Genomic DNA, 23,512 nt, shown 5'->3' with positions numbered 1-23,512 from the left:
ATAATGAATAAACTAGGCACTCATCTTTTCGTGTTTCCAACGCTTGTCTCGTTGTAAAATCATGGCTCAACCGTCGAAAATGTAGGTGGTGATGATTCCGAGCTCGGATGCAAAGAGGCCTAGGTTTTATTCTGCTATATTCAAAAGTTTTGTAGATGCGCTTCACAAACCATTCTTGAAGATTACACTTTTGCAGGACAATGGTGATGTAAAAAAGTAATCAGCACTCCGAATTTAAGTTACACTTCCATTTTATTGCTTTTATTGCAATATCACATAACACACTAAACATCACTTCACAATACAAAACATACTTGAAAACATCTTCCTCACAGTCACTGTTAAAGTTCAAAATACGTCTTTCCAACATGACGTCCAAGACTTGACTTTTTCAAGGTCTGACTCTCTAACAACTAACTAATAGTCGCTTACGCGCCCAAAAATCAGAGTTACAAGTACGACAAAGATCATAGTGACAAAAGAAAGAATACACATAAGAATAATATCATTGCAATACAAACATATCGATGTATCAAAGTACCTCTACATTAATGAAATCAAATCTGAATGGTGTCTCAGAAATATGTCAACTACTTTACAGAAACACAGAAGAATATTACTGGTATCGAGAGGTTCAGGTGAGGTGCCGTAATGGTTATGTAATTCAAGTACCATTACAAAAGATTCTCTTAATCCTATTACCCAGCCTCAGTGAGATGTTGATAATGGTGTCTTTGCCACCTTAAAGGCATCCTTGACTAACTTCCAGTCACAAAAGAAACTAATTTTCACGACTATTGCGGTGTTTGTGTACAGCAAACCTAATTTGCATCATCATGGTGCCACTGGCGTGAAATTTGAATATACATCATCTATCAGATGTAAAAACACGCCTACCAGCTTTTGTTTGTCACACAGCTCCTTATTGGTGATGCAACTTTTTCCATCGGTGTATTTGCTTTGTTTTCTAGGAAATTCTGCGTCTTCAGTTTTTAAGTGCCATTGTTTTATTCAAAACATAAAACTTGTTCATCATATTGTGATGTAATTTAACTACAGCCTCTCAAACACAAGGAAAACCTATAAATCTTGAAGAGAAAGGTATTGAGGGAGATGTGACCAATGTACAAAAATTTGTAACTAAACTTAAACAAACCAATTTTTCACAGAGTGTGATCTCAGTTCATAACACTGTGTTCTTTCTAGTAAGTCTGGGTGCAATTTGATGTAACAAATGAAAACAGCGATGCTTCGATTTTCTAAAACATTTACAAAATGCAAATTTCTCTTCCTAATTCCTAAATCTTCTTCTAGAGCGTGTGAAATTCCCTTTCTGTACCACGCAATGACATTTTTCGGTTGTTCCACAGTTCAGTCTTCCTACTCTATCATACAAGGTATCTCTGCAAGCTGCAAACTGTTTGAGTCTGGTAATTGATAATTTCGTACATGTGTAGTCTTCAGCAACCAGGCTACCGCACTGTGAATGGGTTCAGCATCCAGGCTACCGCACTGTAAATGGGTATGTGTACCTCACGCATAAAAACAGTTGAGAGCCACTTGCGAAGAGCGCCATCACAGTCTAACATAACAGTCGCGACACTCACTGCTGTAGAAGTTGTTACTGTTTGACAGCTGGAGCGACACTAGCGCTCCAAGCGGCGAGAGACGAGAACTTCAGATGCGTCGTAAGTGTAAAGGCCCGTCCACACGCAACGATCTGTCTGCGCAAATGTCTGCGCACATGTGATGTGCGCAGACAGATCGTTGCGTATGGACAGAAGATTTGCACCAACCTGAGGTGTGTGCAAACCTGGAAGTTGGAGTTGGAGGTTTGAGCGAAACCTCTCAAATCTGTGGGTTCAAACCACATCTGCGCAGACAAGTTGGAGCGTGTGGACAGGAGATCGCCGCAAATCTGACGCGAAACAGCTGTTTACTCAGTCTAGTGTTTGTATTTGTGCGCACAGGGCATTAAAATGGCTGATACTCGTCAGTGTTCTCGAGAGTTTGTAAGTGAATTCATTGAAATATATAGAAACCACCCTCGTTTGTGGAAGGTTAAAAGTAAAGAATATAGTGACCAAGACAAAAAGACAGCAGCATACAATGATCTAATTGAAAAACTGCAGGCAGTTGACGCCTCGGCAAACAGAGAAACAGTAATTAAAAAAAAATCGTTGCGAACTGTTTACCGAAAAGAGTTATCCAAAGTTCAGAAATCTAGAAGATCTGGTGTAGGAGTAGAACAAGTATACCAGCCAACTTTATGGTATTTTGACCTGCTTGGCTTTATTAGTGATCAAGAAACGCCAAGACCAAGCAAGAGTATTATCTGTAACTTGACAGACTTAATTTACTTGACTTGCATTCATGAACTCATCCTTCAGGACAGCGTAAATAGTTTCACATGTGTTGGGTATTATTTCACTCAACGCTTGTTTCGATATTACAGTGGCAATTCCAAATCCTTGTAGCTCCTTCCTGTTGCTAGTAATCTTAATGTTACCGCCAGCCGTTCATGAGGAGAAATTGCCCTTCTCATACAAATATTTTTTCTCGTAATATGAGGGATTACGAGCTTTAAGGGATAATTATAAGTTTCGACATCCATCTGCAAATAATTTCGCCAGTCGTTAAGTTCGCCCTGCAACCCTCGCAGAAAATTTACGTGAGAAAACTGCTTTCGCTTTAGCAGCCACTGTCTACACCATTTTGACCGCTTTCTCTGTTTCCTGCGGTTGGTCCGAATGTTTTTTGCAACACAAGTTGCGAACACAGACCATAACAGAAGTTCCTCCATTTCCATATTTCAAAATAACTGAATCAAATTTTTGACGTTTATTGGGAGCGTAGTCGCTTGCCACTGATATTTCTTTTCTACACCGACAGATGGCGAGCGAGTAGTAGATTGGGGTTTGTGTCGTGTGAACACACCACATTTGCAGCGATCTTTTGCATGTACAGACATCTGCGCCGATGTCTGCGCAGACAGATCGTTGCGTGTGGACCGGGCTTAATGTTTGTTTTGCATATCTTTCCTACGAGATTTACGAAATATTTAAATTATTTTTTTGCCTCCAAGAGTTTGTATGATATCAGAAGACGGAGATGTACCAAAAATGATTCTAAAATACACGCAAGTAGGGATGAAAATCATGAATCCAGTCGCAAGTTACAACACATTCATGAAGAAACACTTGTGACGTTGGATAGAACTGCACTTTACCACGTTCATATCAACGGAATATAAATGCATAGATTCATACATAAGAAGCACATGACATATATACTCGTTTATCAGTACCAGAAAAATGCTCTACCCTTTGCTTTAAAAGGTGAAACATTGTCACTTATCCTATATTTTATTTGTATGCTTTCCACATACCTCTGTAATATACACACTGATGGGAACATAAAACATTCTGACAAAGTCTGTATGCCTGAGTGCTGTAATATAATAAATTTAGAGCAAACAACTTATTTTCGTCTTTCCATCTTGCAGATGGCTTGCTAATCTGGCTTATCAACAAGTCAACGGCACGTTTTTGAATATCGAGATCCTATAGTCTTCAAAATTTGTTTGTCCTTCTTCACTTGATCCTTCTGATACAGTTTCTATTGCTCTCTGTATCTTTTTCTAGGCACGAATAACTGCCCTTAATTTTACCACTTCATCGTCAAAGCAGGCGAATCTGGCACTTATATATGGAACTGGCTGATTCTCTGCCGTGGGAGTGTTTTACAGCATTAGATGCTTTGTCGCACCTTTGTGGCAGTTTGCTCTTCATCGTCAGTTGATATGGCTCATTTGGGGGCGACCAATGACGTCATAAGTTGCTCATAGATATTAATGTTTATTTATTTATTTATTCTTTGGCCATGGACTCCAGCTGAAAATCCAGCTGAGAGTATTGGGTGTGTCATACAATAGCCTATTAACATCAAACTTGATTTCAATATATATATAAATGAAACAAATGATTAAACAGAAATAGTCCATAATCATACAAAGGTTTTACATGTTTCACATTATACGTACACACAAATCAAAAAAACATACAGCAATGATAATTTTTTCAGGTACTTTTCAGTAATGATATATTTAAACACCATCTTAGTATTCACTCAAACTGTATATACATTTCTCTGTGAGATATAGTTTCAAATGATTTTTAAAACATTTTAGATCTGTTTCTTTTTTAATGATTTTGGGGAGGTTATTAAAAAACCTTTTGCCTGCTTCTTCTGGGGCAGTCATAGACAGTTTTAGATTTCTGTTTATCATGTAGTAATTTTCATTTCCTCTCGTACCATGTTTGTGTATATCTTTATTTAGGAGGTGTTTATCACTTGACCTTACCACCATTATGCTTTGGTATATATACAGTGAATATACTGTCATAATATTATAGTGTACAAAAGCTTGCCTACAGGTCTGTCTTGGTGGTATTTTTGCAATGCATCTCACTGCCCTTTTCTGAATTGTGAATATTCTTTTTAGGTAGCCAGCTTGTGCATTTCCCCGTATATGAACTGAATAAGACAAATGTGGGAAGACAAGTCCATAATACATTGATCTGAGGACTTTATCATCCACAGTCTTAGCTGTTTTATGCATGATGAAGATCTGTTTGTTTATCTTTTTACACAGTGCATCTATGTGCTCCCCCCATGCCAAATGTTTGTCTATTATAGTTCCTAGAAAATTTGTGCTGGTTACTTCTTTAATAGTCTTTCCATTTATATTAACATTTATATTATAATTTGGTCTGAAATACTACATTCATTGTTTTAGACTGATTCATAAACGGGTTGTTTTGTGTTAAATATTTATTTGCATTTCCAATAGTCAGGAGTGCTTCCTTCTCAAGCTCCTCCTTTGTGTCAGCTGTGCAAATGATTGTTGTGTCATCAGCATACATTATAAGTTTCTGATTTATATAGCTAGGGAAGACATTTGCGTAGAGTATAAATAGTATTGGCCCAAGCACAGACCCTTGCGGCACACCGTGTTTAACTGTTTGTAATTCTGATATGTAGTTTGTTCTATTTCCCCCCACTAGTATGTCTGATTTCTGTGCATTGTTTCCTGTTTGTAATGTATGATTTAAGTATGTCATAGCATTTTCCTCTAATTCCATACTGATATAATTTCATCATTAATTTTGAGTGGTTCACACAATCAAATGCCTTAGATAGGTCCATAAAAATCCCACAAGTCTTTTGTTGCCTGTCAAGTAAATTAAGAATGTGCTCAATTATATCTGTTGTTTTTGTTGACTTCCCTTCTCCGAAACCATGTTGTGATGAATGCAGTATACTGTACTTTGTTATAAAACTTACAATTCTATTCTTTATTATCATTTCGTAGATTTTAGCAAATGTTGAGATCAATGATATTGGCCTGTAATTTCCTAATTCATCCCTTTTCCCTTTCTTAAATATTGGCTTCACTTTACTTACTTTCAGTGAATCTGGAAATATACCTTCTTCTATCGCAGCATTCAGCATGTGTGTGTCAATGGTTTTAATATACATTCTCTGCATTCCTTTATGAGATGTGATTTAACACCATCCAAGCGAGAAGAGTGTTTAATTTTAAGTTGTTTTATTAGGTTTGTCACTTCTGCATCTGTTGTAGGTATGAAAACCATAGTATGATTTGTATGTGGGGGGTTTAACAATTTACTTACTGCATTTGTTTTATTTTGACCTATTAATTAGTCTGCTACAGTAATATAATATCTGTTAAAAGTATTGGCTACTTCTAGAGGGTTTGCGTTGCTTTACTTTCGAGTCATAGATAATAAATCAGTTGTCTGCTGTGCATAAGCGCCAACCTTGTAAATTGAAATAAATTAATGTGTTTTTAAACGACAGCGCTTCCCCCACCTCCTCCTCTTCCTCGAAAGGCTACGAATCCTATACACCTCCCGTAAACTCGATCCTCCTCACCCGCTCGTCTCCCCGATCCTCTCCCACCCCCGCCCGCTGCCGCGCCTGTACTCCCATGTCCCACCCGGTCTCCATCTCTCCACCCTCCTTACCCTCTCCCACGGTGGCTTCCGCCAGCTCCCTCTCCCTGATGATGTCCTCGTCCCCTCCATCTACCCCTCCTATCAACTTTGACCCTGCCCCCCCTCCCTCCTGGTGTCCTTTCCCTTCGGCACCCTCCCTCCTTTCTCTTCCCTTCCCTTCTCTTTCCTTTTCCCCCGTCCCCTCCCTCCACCCCTCTTCTTCCGGGCTTCCCCTCCCCCTTCCTCTCTCCCCCCTCTTTCCCCTGCCCGTGGCGTCCCTGCTCTCCCCTCTCGCTTTCCCACTCCCCCTCCTCCTCCTCCTCTCTTGGCAGGTCCCCGGACTCGCACACGCATCGTGAACTTTCGCGCGCCGGAGATCGTCGCCCTCGGTTTAGTGTCTGTGCCGTCGTGTCTGTGCCTCAGTGTTTTTCGCCGTCCACGCTCCTTCGTTCACGTGTGTCATCTACCTCGTCAGTGTTTGTGCCCAGTGCCGACGGTTTTTCTTGTTTGTTTCGTCAAGTGTGAACGGCTTCATGTTTTTTAACTATTGTATCTCCTGTTTTTTAAACCGCCATTCTGTTACTTGTCTGTCTCCCTTTCTTTTTTATTGTACTGCTTATGGCTGAAGAGCGGAGTACACTGTTCCGCTGCCAGCCCACCTTGTATGGGGTGTCCAAATTACAATAAAGAAAAAAAAACAAAAAAAAACGACAGCGCTAGACATTGCGTAAGATTTTTCTCGTTTGCATTGATTTAAATAATTGATTGTTTCCAACTCTTTTGGTATGTAATTTCATTTTTAGGAAGTCTGAGATAATTTGGACGAATAGCTTTTCATTTAGAAGAATGTTTAGTTTTTCATTTTCGTTTATAGATTTATCTATTCCCATGAATCGAATGTCAAACAATGTGGTTAACTGCATTCCACGCGAGTTTATTATTGTCTGGCTTTGTTCGACGTGTAGCGGACAAAACTTAACATTAATATAAAGGTAAATGGGGTCTCTTTTCGCAAGATCCTCTCATCTGCCATACACTAGCCATTTTCTGCTCCTAAAACGAAGCAGTAATCATCAACATACACGTAGTTTGCAAGCGAATCCTGACGATAAAGTTTAGTAACATGATGGTATATGCCTCTCAGGGACCTTAGGAAAGGTGTGGTACCTTCTTCTTGTCGTTGCTGCAATCTACCGCGCTAGGCTATGCTCACATTTGTAAAAGCCATTGTACAAACCAAAATAAACAACTACTATTTGCTTCCGCTTTCACGATCGCGCCGATCTCAACAGTTTAACTTTCTGGTCGCTTGGCGCACTACTGGCACAGTAGGCAAGAAAATGAAGCCGAAGTGTCGGGAGTGTTGTGGTAGACTGTGCCACCATGCCAGCGAAAGAACAGTTGAGGACAGCGATTTGATTTTAGATCAAGTGACTTGAATTGATTTGCTGTGTCCTGACGGACATTGTGAATAAACCCGGACTTGACGTAGCTGTGACGTCCAGTCTGAATTGGTCTTTAATTTTTCGCTTTCAGATATTATTTTTATTTTGTGTGAGAATCATCCTTTTGCAATATGTCACGAGAGAAAGCAAGCTAGAATGTACTGTAAAGATTAACAAGACACAAAGCTTACTATAACGTGAATGAACGCAATGACAATAGTTTAACTTCGATTCCGTTTAGCAAATTATATTACTGTCAGAAAAGAGATCTTCCTTGAACAGCAACCAAACAGGAACAGCAGACACTGTGTCACGAACTTCACATAATTAAAAAAAAACCTCCCCCCCCCCCCAAAAAAGGACCCTTTGAGGGTTTTGTTTATTCATTGAGTATCTTTGACATCATATGAAAATAGTTGTACCAACTGTCAAAAAGAAACTACAACAAATTTTGCTGTCAAAACACATGTGTGCTTGCAGTGGGTTTACGGCGGTGTGCTATTGATATGTTCGAAAGTAATTCTGAAAGGACTCGGAGGGTTTAAGTGGTGACAGTCATCAGTTCGGTGCCTGTCTATTATTTCCGCAGTTATTTAAAGCAGTTTAGGATTGTTATTAATTAAAGCTAATGTGAAGTGAACGTGCGAAGCCCGTTATATTTTTCTGAAAGTTAAAATTAACAGGAATCTAGTATCCCAAAATGACTTCGTTATTTGACCAGTATGAACAAGCTTCTCAGCGTGTGAGAGGAACAACCACACCAATTATTCGCCCAGAGATGGTAAAAGAATACAACACTTGTAAATAACCACATTTTTCTATCAGCTAAATATAACTTGACACTCATTGGGTTTTCAGAGTACAACAGGTTTCATACATATGAAGTTGGAAGAGGAAACACCAATATTCAGTAAACACAAAGTCAATTTTTCGCCTGCGGAAAGTATAACACATCTAGCTGTCAGTAATGATCACGTTGTAGTAGCCATGGCAAATTATGTGCTTTTAAGAATTAGTGTTCAGCCACCAGAGAAGAAAGAAGGTAATAAACTATCCAATGCACAGTGAATTCCATTTTTATGTGTAAACCAAAGAAAGCTTCAATACTGTCTAATGTGCAAATTAGTTCTGTAGTTGTATGATTTTTATAAAAAAAAATATGTTTATTCTTTAACTGATTGTATGCCTGTAGATTTTGAACTTTTTATGCAAGCGTATTAATGAGCTGCGAAAGAGAATAATGAAAGTCCTTTGGATTGTTTAAAGTAGTATAGCAGTTTGTCAGTACAAATATATCTGAATGACAAGTAATTTCATTTTGGAGAATAATACAGACACAGGCAAGTGCATCTGTGGGAATGGAATTTCGGACAAAGAGGACTATCCAGTAAGAGTCGTTAGCTTTTACCAGTGTTGTAGGAAACATGCAACAAACGTCGTAAACAGCATGGCAACTGTAACGTGATGTCACTGGTGATTTTCATAAAACAGGCTAAACTGCAGCATAATCTGTCTTCATAACCTCTTGCTTTCACATTTTGTGGCTTTGCCATCTAACAACAAAACTCTAAATATATGTTTGAAAATGTGACGTCACAGTAGCCATTAACATTATGCCACTGGCCGAAGCGGACGGCTCGTCTTGAATATTCCTCATGAATTGGAATTTCTACAGTGACCAAAACTATGTGCCCCCAGGGGGCTCATTGAGAGATAACAAATACAGGGTTCCAGAACCGAATTGTAGTCAGCACCATCAGTCCTGTAGTACATGCTACTGCAAGAGGGCTGGACATAACAACTGCACAAGAAATGCGCTCAGTAAATCAGCTGGAGATTGTAACAAATGTGCTAGAGTGTCAGTATGCATTTATTGTAGTAAAGGAAGAAAGGGGATTGTGTTATTTTCAGATCAGGAGGTATCTCCTTTCTGCATTGATGAGACTTCAGAAGGTATTGTTGATAATGTAAAATGAGTTAAGACTCCACAATGGAATGCTTCTTATTGAAGCCATTACTACTCACCTGCTACTAGCAGGAGAAAATACGTACACACTTAATTTCAGCTAGGGACTCATTAGTGATGGGAGGCGTCATTGACATGCATACTGCTTGAGCATAAATGGGATGGGAAATGGATGGTATAACAGTGTAATGGTGAGACACAGAAGACTGCTACCACCGTCATAACATTCAGTTTCCCTATCCTTCCTCAGCAAATCAGGGCAGGATTTTTTCACCTTAAGGTGAGACTTTACATACATAGTATGATACTGTACCAAGTGGGCAGAAGCGTGAGGACTGGGCATCAAAAGCCAGACTAACACTTTCAAACATTTATTAAAATTAGATGTTAATTACACTTTTGTAAGTTTTTACATCCAAGTGGACTAAAATAATCACGATCTTTCAAAAGAACCATTACTTCCAGTCAATCAAATTCAAAAACATAAAACTAAAAATCATTCGCAAGAACTATACATTTACACAACAGTAACTCCTTGTAATATTTCTAAATTGTTAAAACACGCCGTTAAAGGTACTCGTATGTTTTTTGAATCATAGTCTAATCATTTATACAAACTCCATTAGTAATCATTAAGTATTAAACAATAAATTTTTAAAGTCCATTTATGCACCTTGAGAGAAAGTAAATATTCAAAGTTTGTGATACAATCAAATGCAGTGAAAATCGTTTAAGCTATTATAAAATACAAGGTTCCACTGAAGTAAGTTAGTTTCCCATGAACAAACCTCGCTCAACAAAATCAAGCAGCCCCCGTCTGCAGCAAGCCTGATACTGCTAACAGCCGTGGGTTCCCATTCGGTGCCAACTGACATCTGATTATTTCAAAGCCGAACATTTACTGGACCTCCAATGCCCATCCAACACCTCATAAATCACACATTTCTGTACACAACTTGAAAAGAACAATAGGTAACACTTGGAAAGAAGAAGGCTTACAACTGATAACCACCGTGAGTCCCAACGTACAAGATAATTACAATGACAGCCTTAACAAGGATTTCCTCATTCTCGATTTCGTTAATCATAGTAATCACATGATGGTGTCCATGATGAGTTAAACACTCACACGATACTAGCAGTTTTAGGTAAACTCACACATATGTAACATACAGTATTTAATCAAACCCTATGCATCGTAGCAGCAGCCTTTTACAAATTTCTGTGTCCTTAATGCTAACAAGTAGTAAAAATTTTTGGACTCGTGATACCTTCCCCACATACAGTAGCATGTGCCTTATCGGATCAACAGATGTAGGCAACATTGTGAAATTCAGAAAGACTAGAATGAGATGAGAAAAACATTAGATGGTACATAACAATGTCACATACTGTCAATTACTTGATATAATATGCCTGTTGGCATTATGATTTATAGAGTGAATAATTTTTGCACTTATAATACACCAGTAAATTAAGCCACCCAGTGCTGTATGTTTATCAGCACAGCAGAAGTACTGGATGCAGGAGTGTTCAAGTTAAGGTACCAAATTAATCCTTTGCAGACTACAAATATAGTATCATTTTACTCCTGTAAGGAAGCTCAATAATCCTCAATATTCTCCTTCTCAATTCACGATTATAAGACATCTCCATGTGCAGATTAAGCCACCAGTCCAGGTAAGCACTGCCATAGTCCAAAACTCAAACCAATGCAATTCCTTTAACAAGCCAGCACTACTCGTATACCGGGACATCCATGTGTTGGTGCACCGACCTTCACCTCTCGACTTCGCACTCTTTCGCTTTATGACTCTTGATGGCATACCAGCACGGTTTTAAAAGGGGATAATTTGCAAATGTTTCATACATTGGCACAATAAAATGCTCTAAATTTCTGATATGTCGACACATCACATCAGGGTGTAATTGCAAGGCATAAGGTGAGAAATGTGTGGGGGATCCTTGTTAGGCAGGATCACTGCATGTTACGCCAGAGTTTTGCATAAACTGCACAAAATACTCTCTGGTTGGAACAAGAAGTCTTTGATATTTAATGGAAAAGAAATGAAATTAAAGTGTTCAAACAAATTTTCATCTAATGATCTTGCAAAATTGTGACGTTTCAATTTTGTTTGCCACAACTCTAAGGAAAGTGGTTGTAAAAGTCGCTAAATCCACACTAACACAGGCAATAGGTAAGCATATAAACACATGATCACATTAATAAATCTGTAGCTGTCTGCAAACTATTGCCACAGATGCCAGTAACAAAGTAGAGTGCCATTCTTCTGTAACAAAACATAGGTGCACAGTAGTTCAGTTTTTCAAACAGCCACATACTATTCAGAAGGAGTGTTTGGTCCTTGTGTATCTTATCTAGATCATCTTCAGCATTATCTAGGTGTAATTACTCACTGAGGGATGAACTGTAATTTTCTGATGGATAAGAACAAAATGTTCAGTTGTGATCCTGTCACAAAACTGACTTATTTTTGAAAGATCATTACTGTTATCTCTATTTAGTAAGACTGTAATATTAGTTACAAAAATTATCAATAATTACGTTTTTTAGTGAAATAGCAGCATTAATGTGAGAGACAGTGTGATAGAGGTGACAGCTTGTGAAACAATCATATGAATATCACCTTCCTCACATAATCCACACCTACATATACATTTGGCAGTACAGAAGTGTCCGATACTATCCACACACTCCGCTGCAGAGTGAAAATCTCATTCTGGGAACTATCCATCTACTTTGACTCATGAAGTCACCAATATGGTGGAAACACCTATTTCCAGCGTATACGATATAGCAACAATGACATCACTACATACAGATGGCAACAAATGTGAGCTAAAATAAAAGTGACACAATAATGTCTCACTCCAAAAATAAAATTAAACTAACAGGACAACCGTAGAAATTGGGGGTTTAGGGCGGGGACAAGCTAAATAAACAACAATAAAAACTTACCGCACCATCCTAAAACAAATAAAATAAAAAAATTAAATTGCACCATTCTGCCACACCAACAAAACCACAGGAATCGGATATTTTTCTTGACCTTTATAGCTCAATGGCAGATGTCAATACCAAAAAGTGGTATGGCACATTTTGCTTGACCTATATAGCTCAACTGCAACTATCGATAACAAAAAACCAAATATGTGGAACCAAGACCCGCCAACTTAAAAAACGAAATACACCATATTTAGTACATGAATTAAAACACAACTACCTACTGTAAATATACAACAGACACAACATCACAATCACTGTAGAATAAAACCAAAACAAAAATTACTGACCAACAAAAGCCTCCAGCAGTACCACCTAGATTGGCTGCGCGCGCGCGCACCCCCCCCCCCCCCCCCCCCACACACACACACAAAAAACAAAAGAATCTCCTAAAGCATCCTAATTGAATACCAATTAAAAAAAATTAGACTTCTTTCTGCACAACAAACACCAAACTAATCAGACCTAACAAGAACGCCAAACAATAAACGAAAAAGACCTTAGTAACTCATTGAAAACACTTCCACAATCCACGTTACTGCACCAACTACCTAAACTCAAACCATGTTAGCACAATGATAGCTGCTAAAGACCAAGATTGCCTTATTAGTCACTTCCCAACGACAAGTAAACTAACTGGCAGCACAATGCAACAGTAACTATGTTATGGCTACAATATTTCTGTAGGGCATCCACAGCCTAGAACACACATTCCAACACAGACAGAAATTATCAGAGAGCAGGGCTGAATTTAAGCTACAACTAAACTGAAGAGTACAGGTTTCCAATTACTGTGTGGGAATGAGAACATGCTTTGTATGTGGCTCACAATCCAGCACCAGAGTTAGGGTGCATTAGATACGTGACGCCACCTAAACCCCACATCCAAGGGCTACCTCATCATACTTTTAAACAGTGTTTGGCTGAATGACAATATTCCAATTCCTGGATAGTAGCAACTGTGATGCTGCTCCTGAAACCAGTTAAGGATTGCACTAGTTATCCAGTGTAGCACTTGTGTGGAAATCATTAGAATGAATAACAGCTACTTGTTGGCTCTCTGTCACTATGAGAGTGGTTTCGAAAAGTATCTTCCACACTCAGTAATCTTATTCACTTAATGGCAACAATAAAAGAAGCCTTTATCATAGGCAACATTTAATAGGATTTTTTTTTTTTTGACATTACAGAGGCTTGCAATGCCATGTGGCAACACCATATTGCACAGTTACTATGTGTACGGAGTTTCTGGGGTTGTCTTTTGTTATAACGCAATCCTTCCATTCAGAATGTTGTTTTATGTTTAGCATTAGCAATCCAGGAGAATAGTGTCTATCAAGTGAACATCTTTACCATTAACATGTTTCCAATAGCAGTTAATGGTATAGTGTCTACACTGCGGCACTTTTTCTGTTGTTCACTGGGTGTGGATAATTTAATCATGCATGTATATCATGTTAATAATCAATCCAAAATTATAACTGGGTGACAATGTACTGAGTTTTGAGCAATCTGTAAAGCTCGTGGACCTCTTTTTCAGTGAGAAACACACATGTTTGTCATGCCTGAAGAATGTCAAGACAAGAGCCCTGAAGTCACTAAATTTCTTAGTATTTTATCAACATATAATGATGGGGAGACAGGTGATATTGATGAGCTGTGGCTGAACTATGGCTGCAGTATGTATGGTTCGGATGATAATCCTACCTAAAGACCTTGACTCTCATTTTATGGTGAGAACCTATGATTCCAATACCTAACCTTTGTGTCCAACTTGGGAAATAGCACTTGACCACCCAACACGTGAGTGTATGTTGTAATAAGCATGTAATATCTGTTCAGTCCCTGACTTGACTATTACTACTTGATCATCAGTGGAACAAGTGAATCTAATCATAGAAGGGGAAAACACCAATTTCTGTCCAAGCAAAAGAGCAGCTCGTTAAGTTCAGTGTGACAGAACTCAATATCCTGACAAGTTTGAAGCATATTTCTTCTCTGATTGGTATTGAGTTCTGAGTTGTTTTTAACATTGGAGAAGTACAAGACATCAAATACGCCAGAATTTATTTTTAAACAAGCTTTTTTTTTCATATTTTTAGTTAAGTGGTGAAACTTTACAGCTGTATACTTTGATGGATCTAAGCATGGGAATAATGTTGGTTGTTCAGAAGTTTTACTTGACAGTGTTTATAGCATTCTTCCTTCAACAAACTTAGTCTTTGACAAACAACTCAAAGGCAGTGGGGCAGATGAGTTATTATAAATGGAACTGTATACTCATTTGCTCTGATTCTGTAAGTGCTTTTAGAGTATTAGAAAGATATTTCCAGCAGAGAAAAACATAGACTTGCTGTCCTTAGGATGGCAGTATGTCTAGAAAATAGCTTACCTTGTTTTATGTGACAATGGAATGCACATGGAAAACATTTTAAAATGTGCACTATGTGGTACATTGCCAAGATTACTGGGTAGGATGATTAATCTGTGTCTGAGAGGCTGCTTCATATTTTATTTTTGTGAAATTTAACCAGGCACCTGAATCATAATTTTACGATGTTCGGTGTCTGAACATTCCTCCTCTAGTCTTAACAGAGAGTCAAGTTTTTTATTACTCTGTTATAAAGATTTATGTATTCAACTGCAAGTGATTTCATCTTGCCCCTATTTTGATTTTTTTCCCACAAAACATGTATGTTATTTATTTAAACCTTTTTTGTCTTATCTCACATTAATATAAGTAAGGATGGAGTTATCTATGGGGCCGTTTATCCAGCCAATACTGGGTCGGAACTCATATTACACTCCTCCAACTGTGTGCCTTATATAGGCAGCATGAAGCAGCTAAAGCATTACCTAGAACCAAGACCTCCAGGAAGGATTCTACATAAAGTTGACAGGACATTAGTCACTCAAATGGTAATGTTTAATTGGATGGATAAAAAATATACTCACGAAGCGGCAGCAGAACACACACGTAAAAGAAGGTTGTAATTAGGCAAACTTTTAGAGCAAGTGGCTCCTTCTTCAGGTAGAGTGGTTGAAGGGGAAGGAAGAGGGGTGAAGGAAAGGAACTGGGGAGATCTAGGAAAAGGGGCAGATTTCGGGAAAGTCACCCAGAACCTCTTGGGATGAGAAGGAAAGACTGATTGTTGGGGACTGCATCGGATGAGATTTGAAAACCTGAGAGCTTAAAGGTGGAAGACAGGGTAATAACAAGACAGAGATTACTGCTTAAACATCATACATGAGTTAATAAGAGTGAAAATCTAAATGCATTGTACGTAACAGAGGAGGCAGGGAGCGGTGAAAAATAGACTGGTAGGATAATGAAAGATGTGGAAAACTAAACCAGAATGAAGGAAAGAGTAGTTACTATGAATAAATGCTCAGACAGAAGAAATTAATGTAAAGTAAGACCAGCTGGGTGGCAAGAACCAAGGACATGTTGTAATTCTAGTTACCACCTGCGGAGTTCCTAGAAACTGGTGTCTGGGGGAAGAATCCAGATGGTGCGTGTGGTGAAACAGGCATGGAGGTCACAATTGTCATGTTGTAGAGCATGCTCTGCAACAGGATATTGCATGCTAACCAGTATACATCCTCTACCTATGCCCATTCATCCTAATTGATATTTTGGTGATAGTCATGCCGATGTAAAAGGCCGAACAGTGTTTACAGAACAGCTAGTGTATGACGTGTTGTTTCACAGGTGGGTCTCCCTTTGATAGCATATGTTTTGCCAGTTACAGAGCTGCCATAGGTTGTGGTAGGAGGGTGCATAGTGCAAGTCTTCCAGTGGGGATGGTCACAGGGGTAGGAGCCATAGGGTAGGGAGATGGGTGCACAAGGAGCATAGGGTCTAACAAGAATATTGCGGAGATTGGGAGAGCAATGAAAAGCTGCTATAGGTGCGGTGGGCAAGATTTCAGACAGAATGGATTTCATTTCAGGGCATAATTCTAGGAAGTCAGGGAAGTAGTTTTTTGGAGGGATCAGCAGTACCAGGGTTGCATGTGATGGCCCAGGAAATCTGCTTTTGAACTAAGAACTCCTCAGGTGGTAACTACCACTAAAACGTGTCCTTGGTTCTTGCCACCCAGCTGGTCTTAATTTACATTTATTTCTTCTGCCTCAGCATTTATAAATAGTAACTACTCTTTTCTTCACTCCATTTTAGTTTTCTACGTATTTCATTATCCTACCCATCTATTTTTCACCACCCCATGCCACCTCTGTTACGTACAATGCATTTAGCTTTTCACTCTTATTAACTCATGTATGATACTTAAGCAGTAATCTCTGTCTTGTATATTACCCTGTCTTCCACCTTTAAGCTCTCAAGTTTTTAATTCTCATCTGATGCAGTCCCCAACAATCAGCCTTTCCTTCTCATCCTGTGCAATAAGTCTCCCCTGACCTGTGGTTCTGGGTGACTTTCCCGATATCTGCCACTTTTTCCTAGACCTTCTCCAGTCCTTTTCCTTCACCCCTCTTCCTTCCCCTTTAACCCTTCTACCTGCAGAAGAAGCCACTGCCTCTGAAAGCTAGCTGAATTACAACCTTATTTTATGTGTGTGTTCTGCTGCTGCTTGGCGAGGAGATTTTTTTATCTATCCAATTAAATTATTTTGTCAAAAATTGATTGTTTTAGTTGTTACAAATGACAATATTTGAATCATAAGATTGTGCTCAGGGTACAGTGAAACATATTACACACAAAATTCAACAATCTGCTGTTAAATTCATTCCAGAGATCTCAGGATACATTCAGATGTTGCCTGTGTTTTGTGAGTGTATCATGAAACCGTAGACCGACCTGTTGAAGTGCAAGCCATCTGCTCAGAACCTCACAGCATTTCATGGTGCCAGTTCCAAGTGCTGGTATCTAACTACAGAGGAAAATAAAATAATCAGACAGAGGTACTGAATTGTCGATTGCCACAGTATCAAGGTCAGGATCCCATAACATCAGTGGAAATCATATTTCAAGCTGGAATCAAAGATTTTGCTGCATTACTGTCATAAAGAAGTACTGTTGACAATTGATCACCTGCCTTAAATTTTTTGGTGCCATTGATTTTTTCCTCTTATTTCATTGAAATAAGCTGTGCAGGGTAGCCGTGCAGTCTCAGGCGCCATGCCACGGTTCGCGCGGCTCTCCCCGTCGGAGTTTCTAGTCCTCCCTTGTGTGTGTGTGTGTGTGTGTAATAAATATTTCTGAAGGTACCTTCACTGGTATTATTTCATGTCCTTGCGTCTTCATTCATTTCCCTTTATTACCTACATTGCTTTATGTCAGTGAATTCAATTTAACTGCCATTTTCCTTGTATTTTAAGCTATTAGAATTACAGATGAATTTTTTAAGCTTTTCTGGGCTTCCTGTTTTATGATAAGCTAAATTTGCTGTCACACCTAAGAGTACTGCAAACCAGTGCACTCAATGTGGAGCAGGCAGAACATGATCTTCTGTGGTGTACACCATGATGTAGGTTTGGTAATAAAGGCACTTTTAAAACCAGCTCAATATTCCTCCTCAGTACTGAGATTGGTGAACTACCTCTTATCACTGAGTAGTGACTCCTTGTGGGGCATTATTCTTATATAATTTTATCTTTTATGTAATCAACAACAAATGCCAATGGGTGGCTCCTGCAGATATTTATCATTGATCACTTCTCCAAATTTTTCTGACTTACTACTTTAAAGCAATTAATGCAGTGTACTTGAATTTTAAAGATATGATATTGACATTGATTATGTGAGAGAATACAAGCAAGAAGGACACAGAATGAATCACATTCTAAGAAATGTATTACATTCCAAAAATGAAATTTTTAAACATTTTGAGCCACTTTCATTTTGTATTATTCTGTAATGAGAATTAATAACAGTGCTAGAGAATTCTTACAGACCGTCATAATCGTCATTGCAATAAATACTGTTACAAAATGAATGACAATATTTTAATATTATCAATAGAAATTACTTGTCAGGAAAAGGGTTCAGTGTTGATACTTTACAGATACTTTTTGCACAAATGAGATAAATAACTGTGTAAATTATTATGTTTCCCAGTAATTTCAAATTTGTGGAAATGGCTTACACAAAATAAATATCTGTTGCCCCAAGTACCTTTGGCTTCTTGATTACAGAAATTAATGAACAAATGACTTAGCTGCAATATTTAATGTTTTGTTAACCACTGTATCAACTTTTCTTTTGTCATAAAATTTTCAGGGTATCTTTTCCTTTGATAGTGTACCAAAGAGAGACTTCTTGGCTACTAAAGAGAACATAATTATGTTGTTGTTGTGGTCTTCAGTCCTGAGACTAGTTTGATGCAGCTCTCCATGCTGCTCTATCCTGTGCAACCTTCTTCATCTCCCAGTACCTACTGCAGCCTACATTCTTCTGAATCTGCTTAGTGTATTCACCTCTTGGTCTCCCTCTACGATTTTTACCCTCCACACTGCCCTCCAATACTAAATTGGTGATCCCTCGATGTCTCAGAACATGTACTACTAACCGATCCCTTCTTCTAGTCAGGTTGTGCCACAAGCTCCTGTTCTCCCCAATTCTATTCAATACCTCCTCATTAGTTATGTGATCTACCCATCTAATCTTCAGCATTTTTCTGTAGCTCCACATTTCGAAAGCTTCTATTCTCTTCTTGTCTAAACTATTTATTGTCCACGTTTCACGTCCATACATGGCTTCACTCCATACAAATACTTTCAGAAACGACTTCCTGACATTTAAATCTATACTCGATGTTAACAAATTTTTCTTCTTCAGAAACGCTTTCCTTGTCATTCCATCATCCTCATTTTGCTTTTGTTGATGTTCATCTTATATCCTCCTTTCAAGACACTATCCAATCCGTTCAACTGCTCTTGTAAGTCCTTTGCTGTCTCTGACAGAATTACAATGTCATCGGCGAACCTCAAAGTTTTTATTTCTTCTCCATGGATTTTAATATCTACTCAGAACTTTTCTTTTGTTTCCTTTATTGCTTGCTCAATATACAGATTGAATAACATCGGGGATAGGCTACAACCCTGTCTCACTCCCTTCCCAACCACTGCTTCCCTTTGATACCCATCGACTCTTATAACTGACATCTGCTTTCTGTACAAATTGTAAATAGCCTTTCGCTCCCTGTATTTTACCCCTGCCACCTTCAGAATTTGAAAGAGAGTATTCCAATCAACATTGTCAAAAGCTTTCTCTAAGTCTACAAATGCTAGAAATGTAGGTATGCCTTTCCTTAATCTTTCCTCTAAGATAAGGCGTAGGGTCAGTATTGCCTCACATGTTCCAGTATTTCTACGGAATCCAAACTGATCTTCCCCGGTCGGCTTCTATCAGTTTTTCCATTCATCTGTAAAGAATTAGCATTAGTATTTTACATCTGTGACTTATTAAACTGATAGTTCGGTAATTTTCACATCTGTCAACACCTCCTTTCTTTGGGATTGGAATTATTATATTCTTCTTGAAGTCTGATGGTATTTTGCCTGTCTCATACATCTTGCTCACCAGTTGGTAGAGTTTTGTCAGGCCTGGCTCTCCCAAGGCTGTCAGTGGCTCTAATGGAATGTTGTCTACTCCGGGGGCCTTGTTTCGACTCAGGTCTTTCAGTGCTCTGTCAAACTCTTCACGCAGTATCGTATCTCCCATTTCATCTTCATCTACATCCTCTTCCATTTCCATAATATTGTCCTCAAGTACATCGCTCTTGTATAGACCCTCTATATACTCCTTCCATCTCTCTGCTTTCCCTTCTTTGCTTAGAACTGGGTTTCCATCTGAGCTCTTGATATTCATACAAGTGGCTCTCTTTTCTCCAAAGGTCTCTTTAATTTTCCTGTAGGCAGTATCTATCTTACCCCTAGTGAGACAAGTCTCTACATCCTTACATTTGTCTTCTAGCCATCTCTGCTTAGCCATTTTGGACTTCCTGTCGATATCAGTTTTGAGACGTTTGTATTCCGTTTTGCCTGCTTCATTTGCTGCATTTTTATATTTTCTCCTTTCATCAATTAAATTCAATATTTCTTCTGTTACCCAAGAGTTTCTACTAGCCCTCGTCTTTTTACCTATTTGATCCTCTGCTGCCTTCACTATTTCATCCCTCAAAGCTACCTATTCTTCTTCTACTGTATTTCTTTCCCCCATTCCTGTCAATTGTTCCCTTATGCTCTCCCGAAAACTCTGTACAACCTCTGGTTCTGTCAGTTTATCCATGTCCCATCTCCTTAAATTCCCACCTTTTTGCAGTTTCTTCAGTTTTAATCTACAGTTCATAACCAATAGATTGTGGTCAGAGTCCACATCTGCCCCTGGAATTGTCTTACAATTTAAAACCTGGTTCCTAAATCTCTGTCTTACCATTATATAATCTATCTGAAACCTTTTAGAATCTCCAGAGTTCTTCCATGTATACAACCTTCTTTCATGATTCTTGAACCAAGTGTTAGCTATGATTAAGTTATGCTCTGTGCAAAATTCTACGAGACGGCTTTCTCTTTCATTTCTTAGCCCCAATCCATATTCACCTACTATGTTTCCTTCTCTCCCTTTTCCTACTGACGAATTCCAGTCACCCATGACTATTAAATTTTCGTCTCCCTTCACTACCTGAATAATTTCTTTTATCTCATCATACATTTAATCAATTTCTTCGTCGTCTGTGGAGCTAGTTGGCATATAATCTTGTACTACTGTAGTAGGCACGGGCTTCGTGTCTATCTTGGCCACAATAATGCGTTCACTATGCTGTTTGTAGTAGCTTACCGGCACTCCTATTTTTTTATTCATTATTAAACCTACTCCTGCATTACCCCTATTTGATTTTGTATTTATAACCCTGTATTCACCTGACCAAAAGTCTTGTTCCTCCTGCCACTGAACTTCATTAATTCCCACTGTATCTAACTTTAACCTATCCATTTCCCTTTTTAAATTTTCTAACCTACCTGCCCGATTAAGGGATCTGACATTCCACGCTCCGATCCGTAGAACACCAGTTTTCTCTCTCCTGATAACAACGTCCTCCTGAGTAGTCCCCGCCCGGAGATCTGAATGTGGGACTATTTTACCTCCAGAATATTTTACCCAAGAGGACGCCATCATCATTTAATCATACAGTTAAACTGCATGCCCTCGGGAAAAATTACGGCTGTAGTTTCCCTCTGCTTTCAGCCGTTCACAGTACCAGTACAGCAAGGCCATTTTGGTTAGTGTTACAATGCCAGATCAGTCAGTCATCCAGACTGTTGCCCCTACAACTACTGAAAAGGCTGCTGCCCCTCTTCAGGAACCACACGTTTGTCTGGCCTCTCAACAGCTACCCCTCCGTTGTGGTTGCACCTACGGTACGGCTATCTGTATCATTGAGGCACGCAAGCCTCCCCAGCAATGGTTAGGTCCATGGTTCATGGGGGGGGGGGGGGGGGGGGGACATAATGATATATAATGCAATTGGGTAGATAAAAATTCCACTCACCAAGCTCAGTCTGTCCAACATTTTGCCCACTGTACCTAGAATATCTTTTCATCACACTCCCAATCCCTGCACTATCCATGTCAGACCCTATGCTCCTTCTGAATCCATTTCCCTACCCTATGGCTCCTACTGCTGGTACTGTCCCACTGTAGGACTTGCCCTATGCATCCTCCTACCACCACCTATACCAGCCCTGTAATTGGCAAAACATATACTAGCAAAGGGAGAGCCACTTGTGAAATGACACATCATGTACCAGCTGTTATGTATACACTGTTCAGCCTTTTACATTAACGTGACTACCACCAAGTTATCAGTTAGGATGAATGGGCATAGGCAGAGGGTTTATGCTGGCAACACACACTATGTTGTTGCAGAGCATGCTCTACAATGTGACAGTCAACCCTGATGCCTGTTTCACCAAATTTGCCATCTAGCTTCTTCCCCAGGCATCAGTTTCTCAGAACTCTGTGCAAGTGGGAACTGCATTACAGCATGTCCTCAGTTTTCACCGCCCACCTGGTCTTAATTTACATAAATTTCTTCCGTATCAGCAGTCCTTGTCAGTAACTATTCCTTTCTTCACTCTCTTTTAGTTTCCTTTATCTTTTATTTCCTGATCTGACTGCTCACCACTCCCCCCCCAAGGTTGCAAATTTCAGTATGTTTTTATACGTGTGTTCTTCTGCTGCTGCTTGGTGAGTAAATTTTTTATTCATTCAGTAACATTATATAGTTCCAAAAACTGATTATTGTTGTTAAATTTATTATATATGTATGTATGTTTTATATGCAGAGCAGTACTCATTTTTATAAATGTTTCATTTGCAGAAATAGATTTGGGGAAATACGCAAACCAGTTCAAGCTTGGTGGTCTGTTCCTTGATCCAACAGGAAACCATGTACTTATGAGCATGATTTCACGGCATACAGATCATGGTTCTGAACTGTTTTATCTTTCAAAGAAATCTATCAAACCTAGTAAGGTAGGTTGTGCCCAAAACAGCAGAATTCCTGTTCATTTCATAAATTACAAGGTGACCTTCCAGCTGTGTTCCACAAAATTGCACACACGTTTGTGGGTGTTTGTAAAGTTTTTCCATGTTTTAATGAAAATCTTTCTTTGTTTTTTACTGAAAGTGGTCTATTCATGTTTTTTAGTGTGCTAAATCCTATTGTGATGATAAAAACAGCAATTAACACTCAGTATTTAAAAAATTCATTTTTAATAGTTTTAATGATAAGTGTTTCAATTAATGTTAGAAAGATAGTGGACCAAGGGACCAATATTGGTCTGGAATTAATTGACGTGCAAGAAAATCTTTGAAGCCTTGTGGGACGACTGTTTTGTGTAAGAATGTGTGTGTAAATTGAAAGTAACTTTTGACTTGATGTTTGATTCCAACTTTGAATTAAAAATGATTGGAGAGGGAAGTCATTACTAAGTTCGTAAGCAACAAAACAGACCCACATTTTATTTATGTAGTCGTCACCATGTTGTAAAACTTCAGTAAGTTACGTTGTTTGATGAGCCATAGGGTTCA

General features: G+C 38.8%; 1 protein-coding gene across 2 annotated transcripts in view; it reads left to right on the top strand.

Moving 5' to 3' along the window:
* Positions 1–7,879: 7,879 nt before the first annotated feature.
* LOC124776225 (vacuolar protein sorting-associated protein 18 homolog) overlaps positions 7,880–23,512 on the top strand; it is a 267,952-nt gene continuing 252,319 nt past the window's right edge. Inside the window, exons 1-3 of one of the 2 annotated variants that reach the window (XM_047251081.1) lie at positions 7,880–8,246; positions 8,324–8,507; positions 22,800–22,954. In XM_047251081.1, coding sequence (XP_047107037.1) covers positions 8,166–8,246; positions 8,324–8,507; positions 22,800–22,954 — 420 coding nt within the window. In that variant the 5' untranslated portion in view covers positions 7,880–8,165. The remainder of the gene's footprint in view (positions 8,247–8,323; positions 8,508–22,799; positions 22,955–23,512) is intronic. The other variant, XM_047251082.1, reaches the window with a different exon arrangement.

This window comes from Schistocerca piceifrons, chromosome 2, assembly GCF_021461385.2.
Source record: "Schistocerca piceifrons isolate TAMUIC-IGC-003096 chromosome 2, iqSchPice1.1, whole genome shotgun sequence".
Lineage (NCBI taxonomy): Eukaryota > Metazoa > Arthropoda > Insecta > Orthoptera > Acrididae > Schistocerca > Schistocerca piceifrons.
Note: the sequence above shows the minus strand (reverse complement) of the source record. Positions and strands in the feature narration are given on the sequence as shown.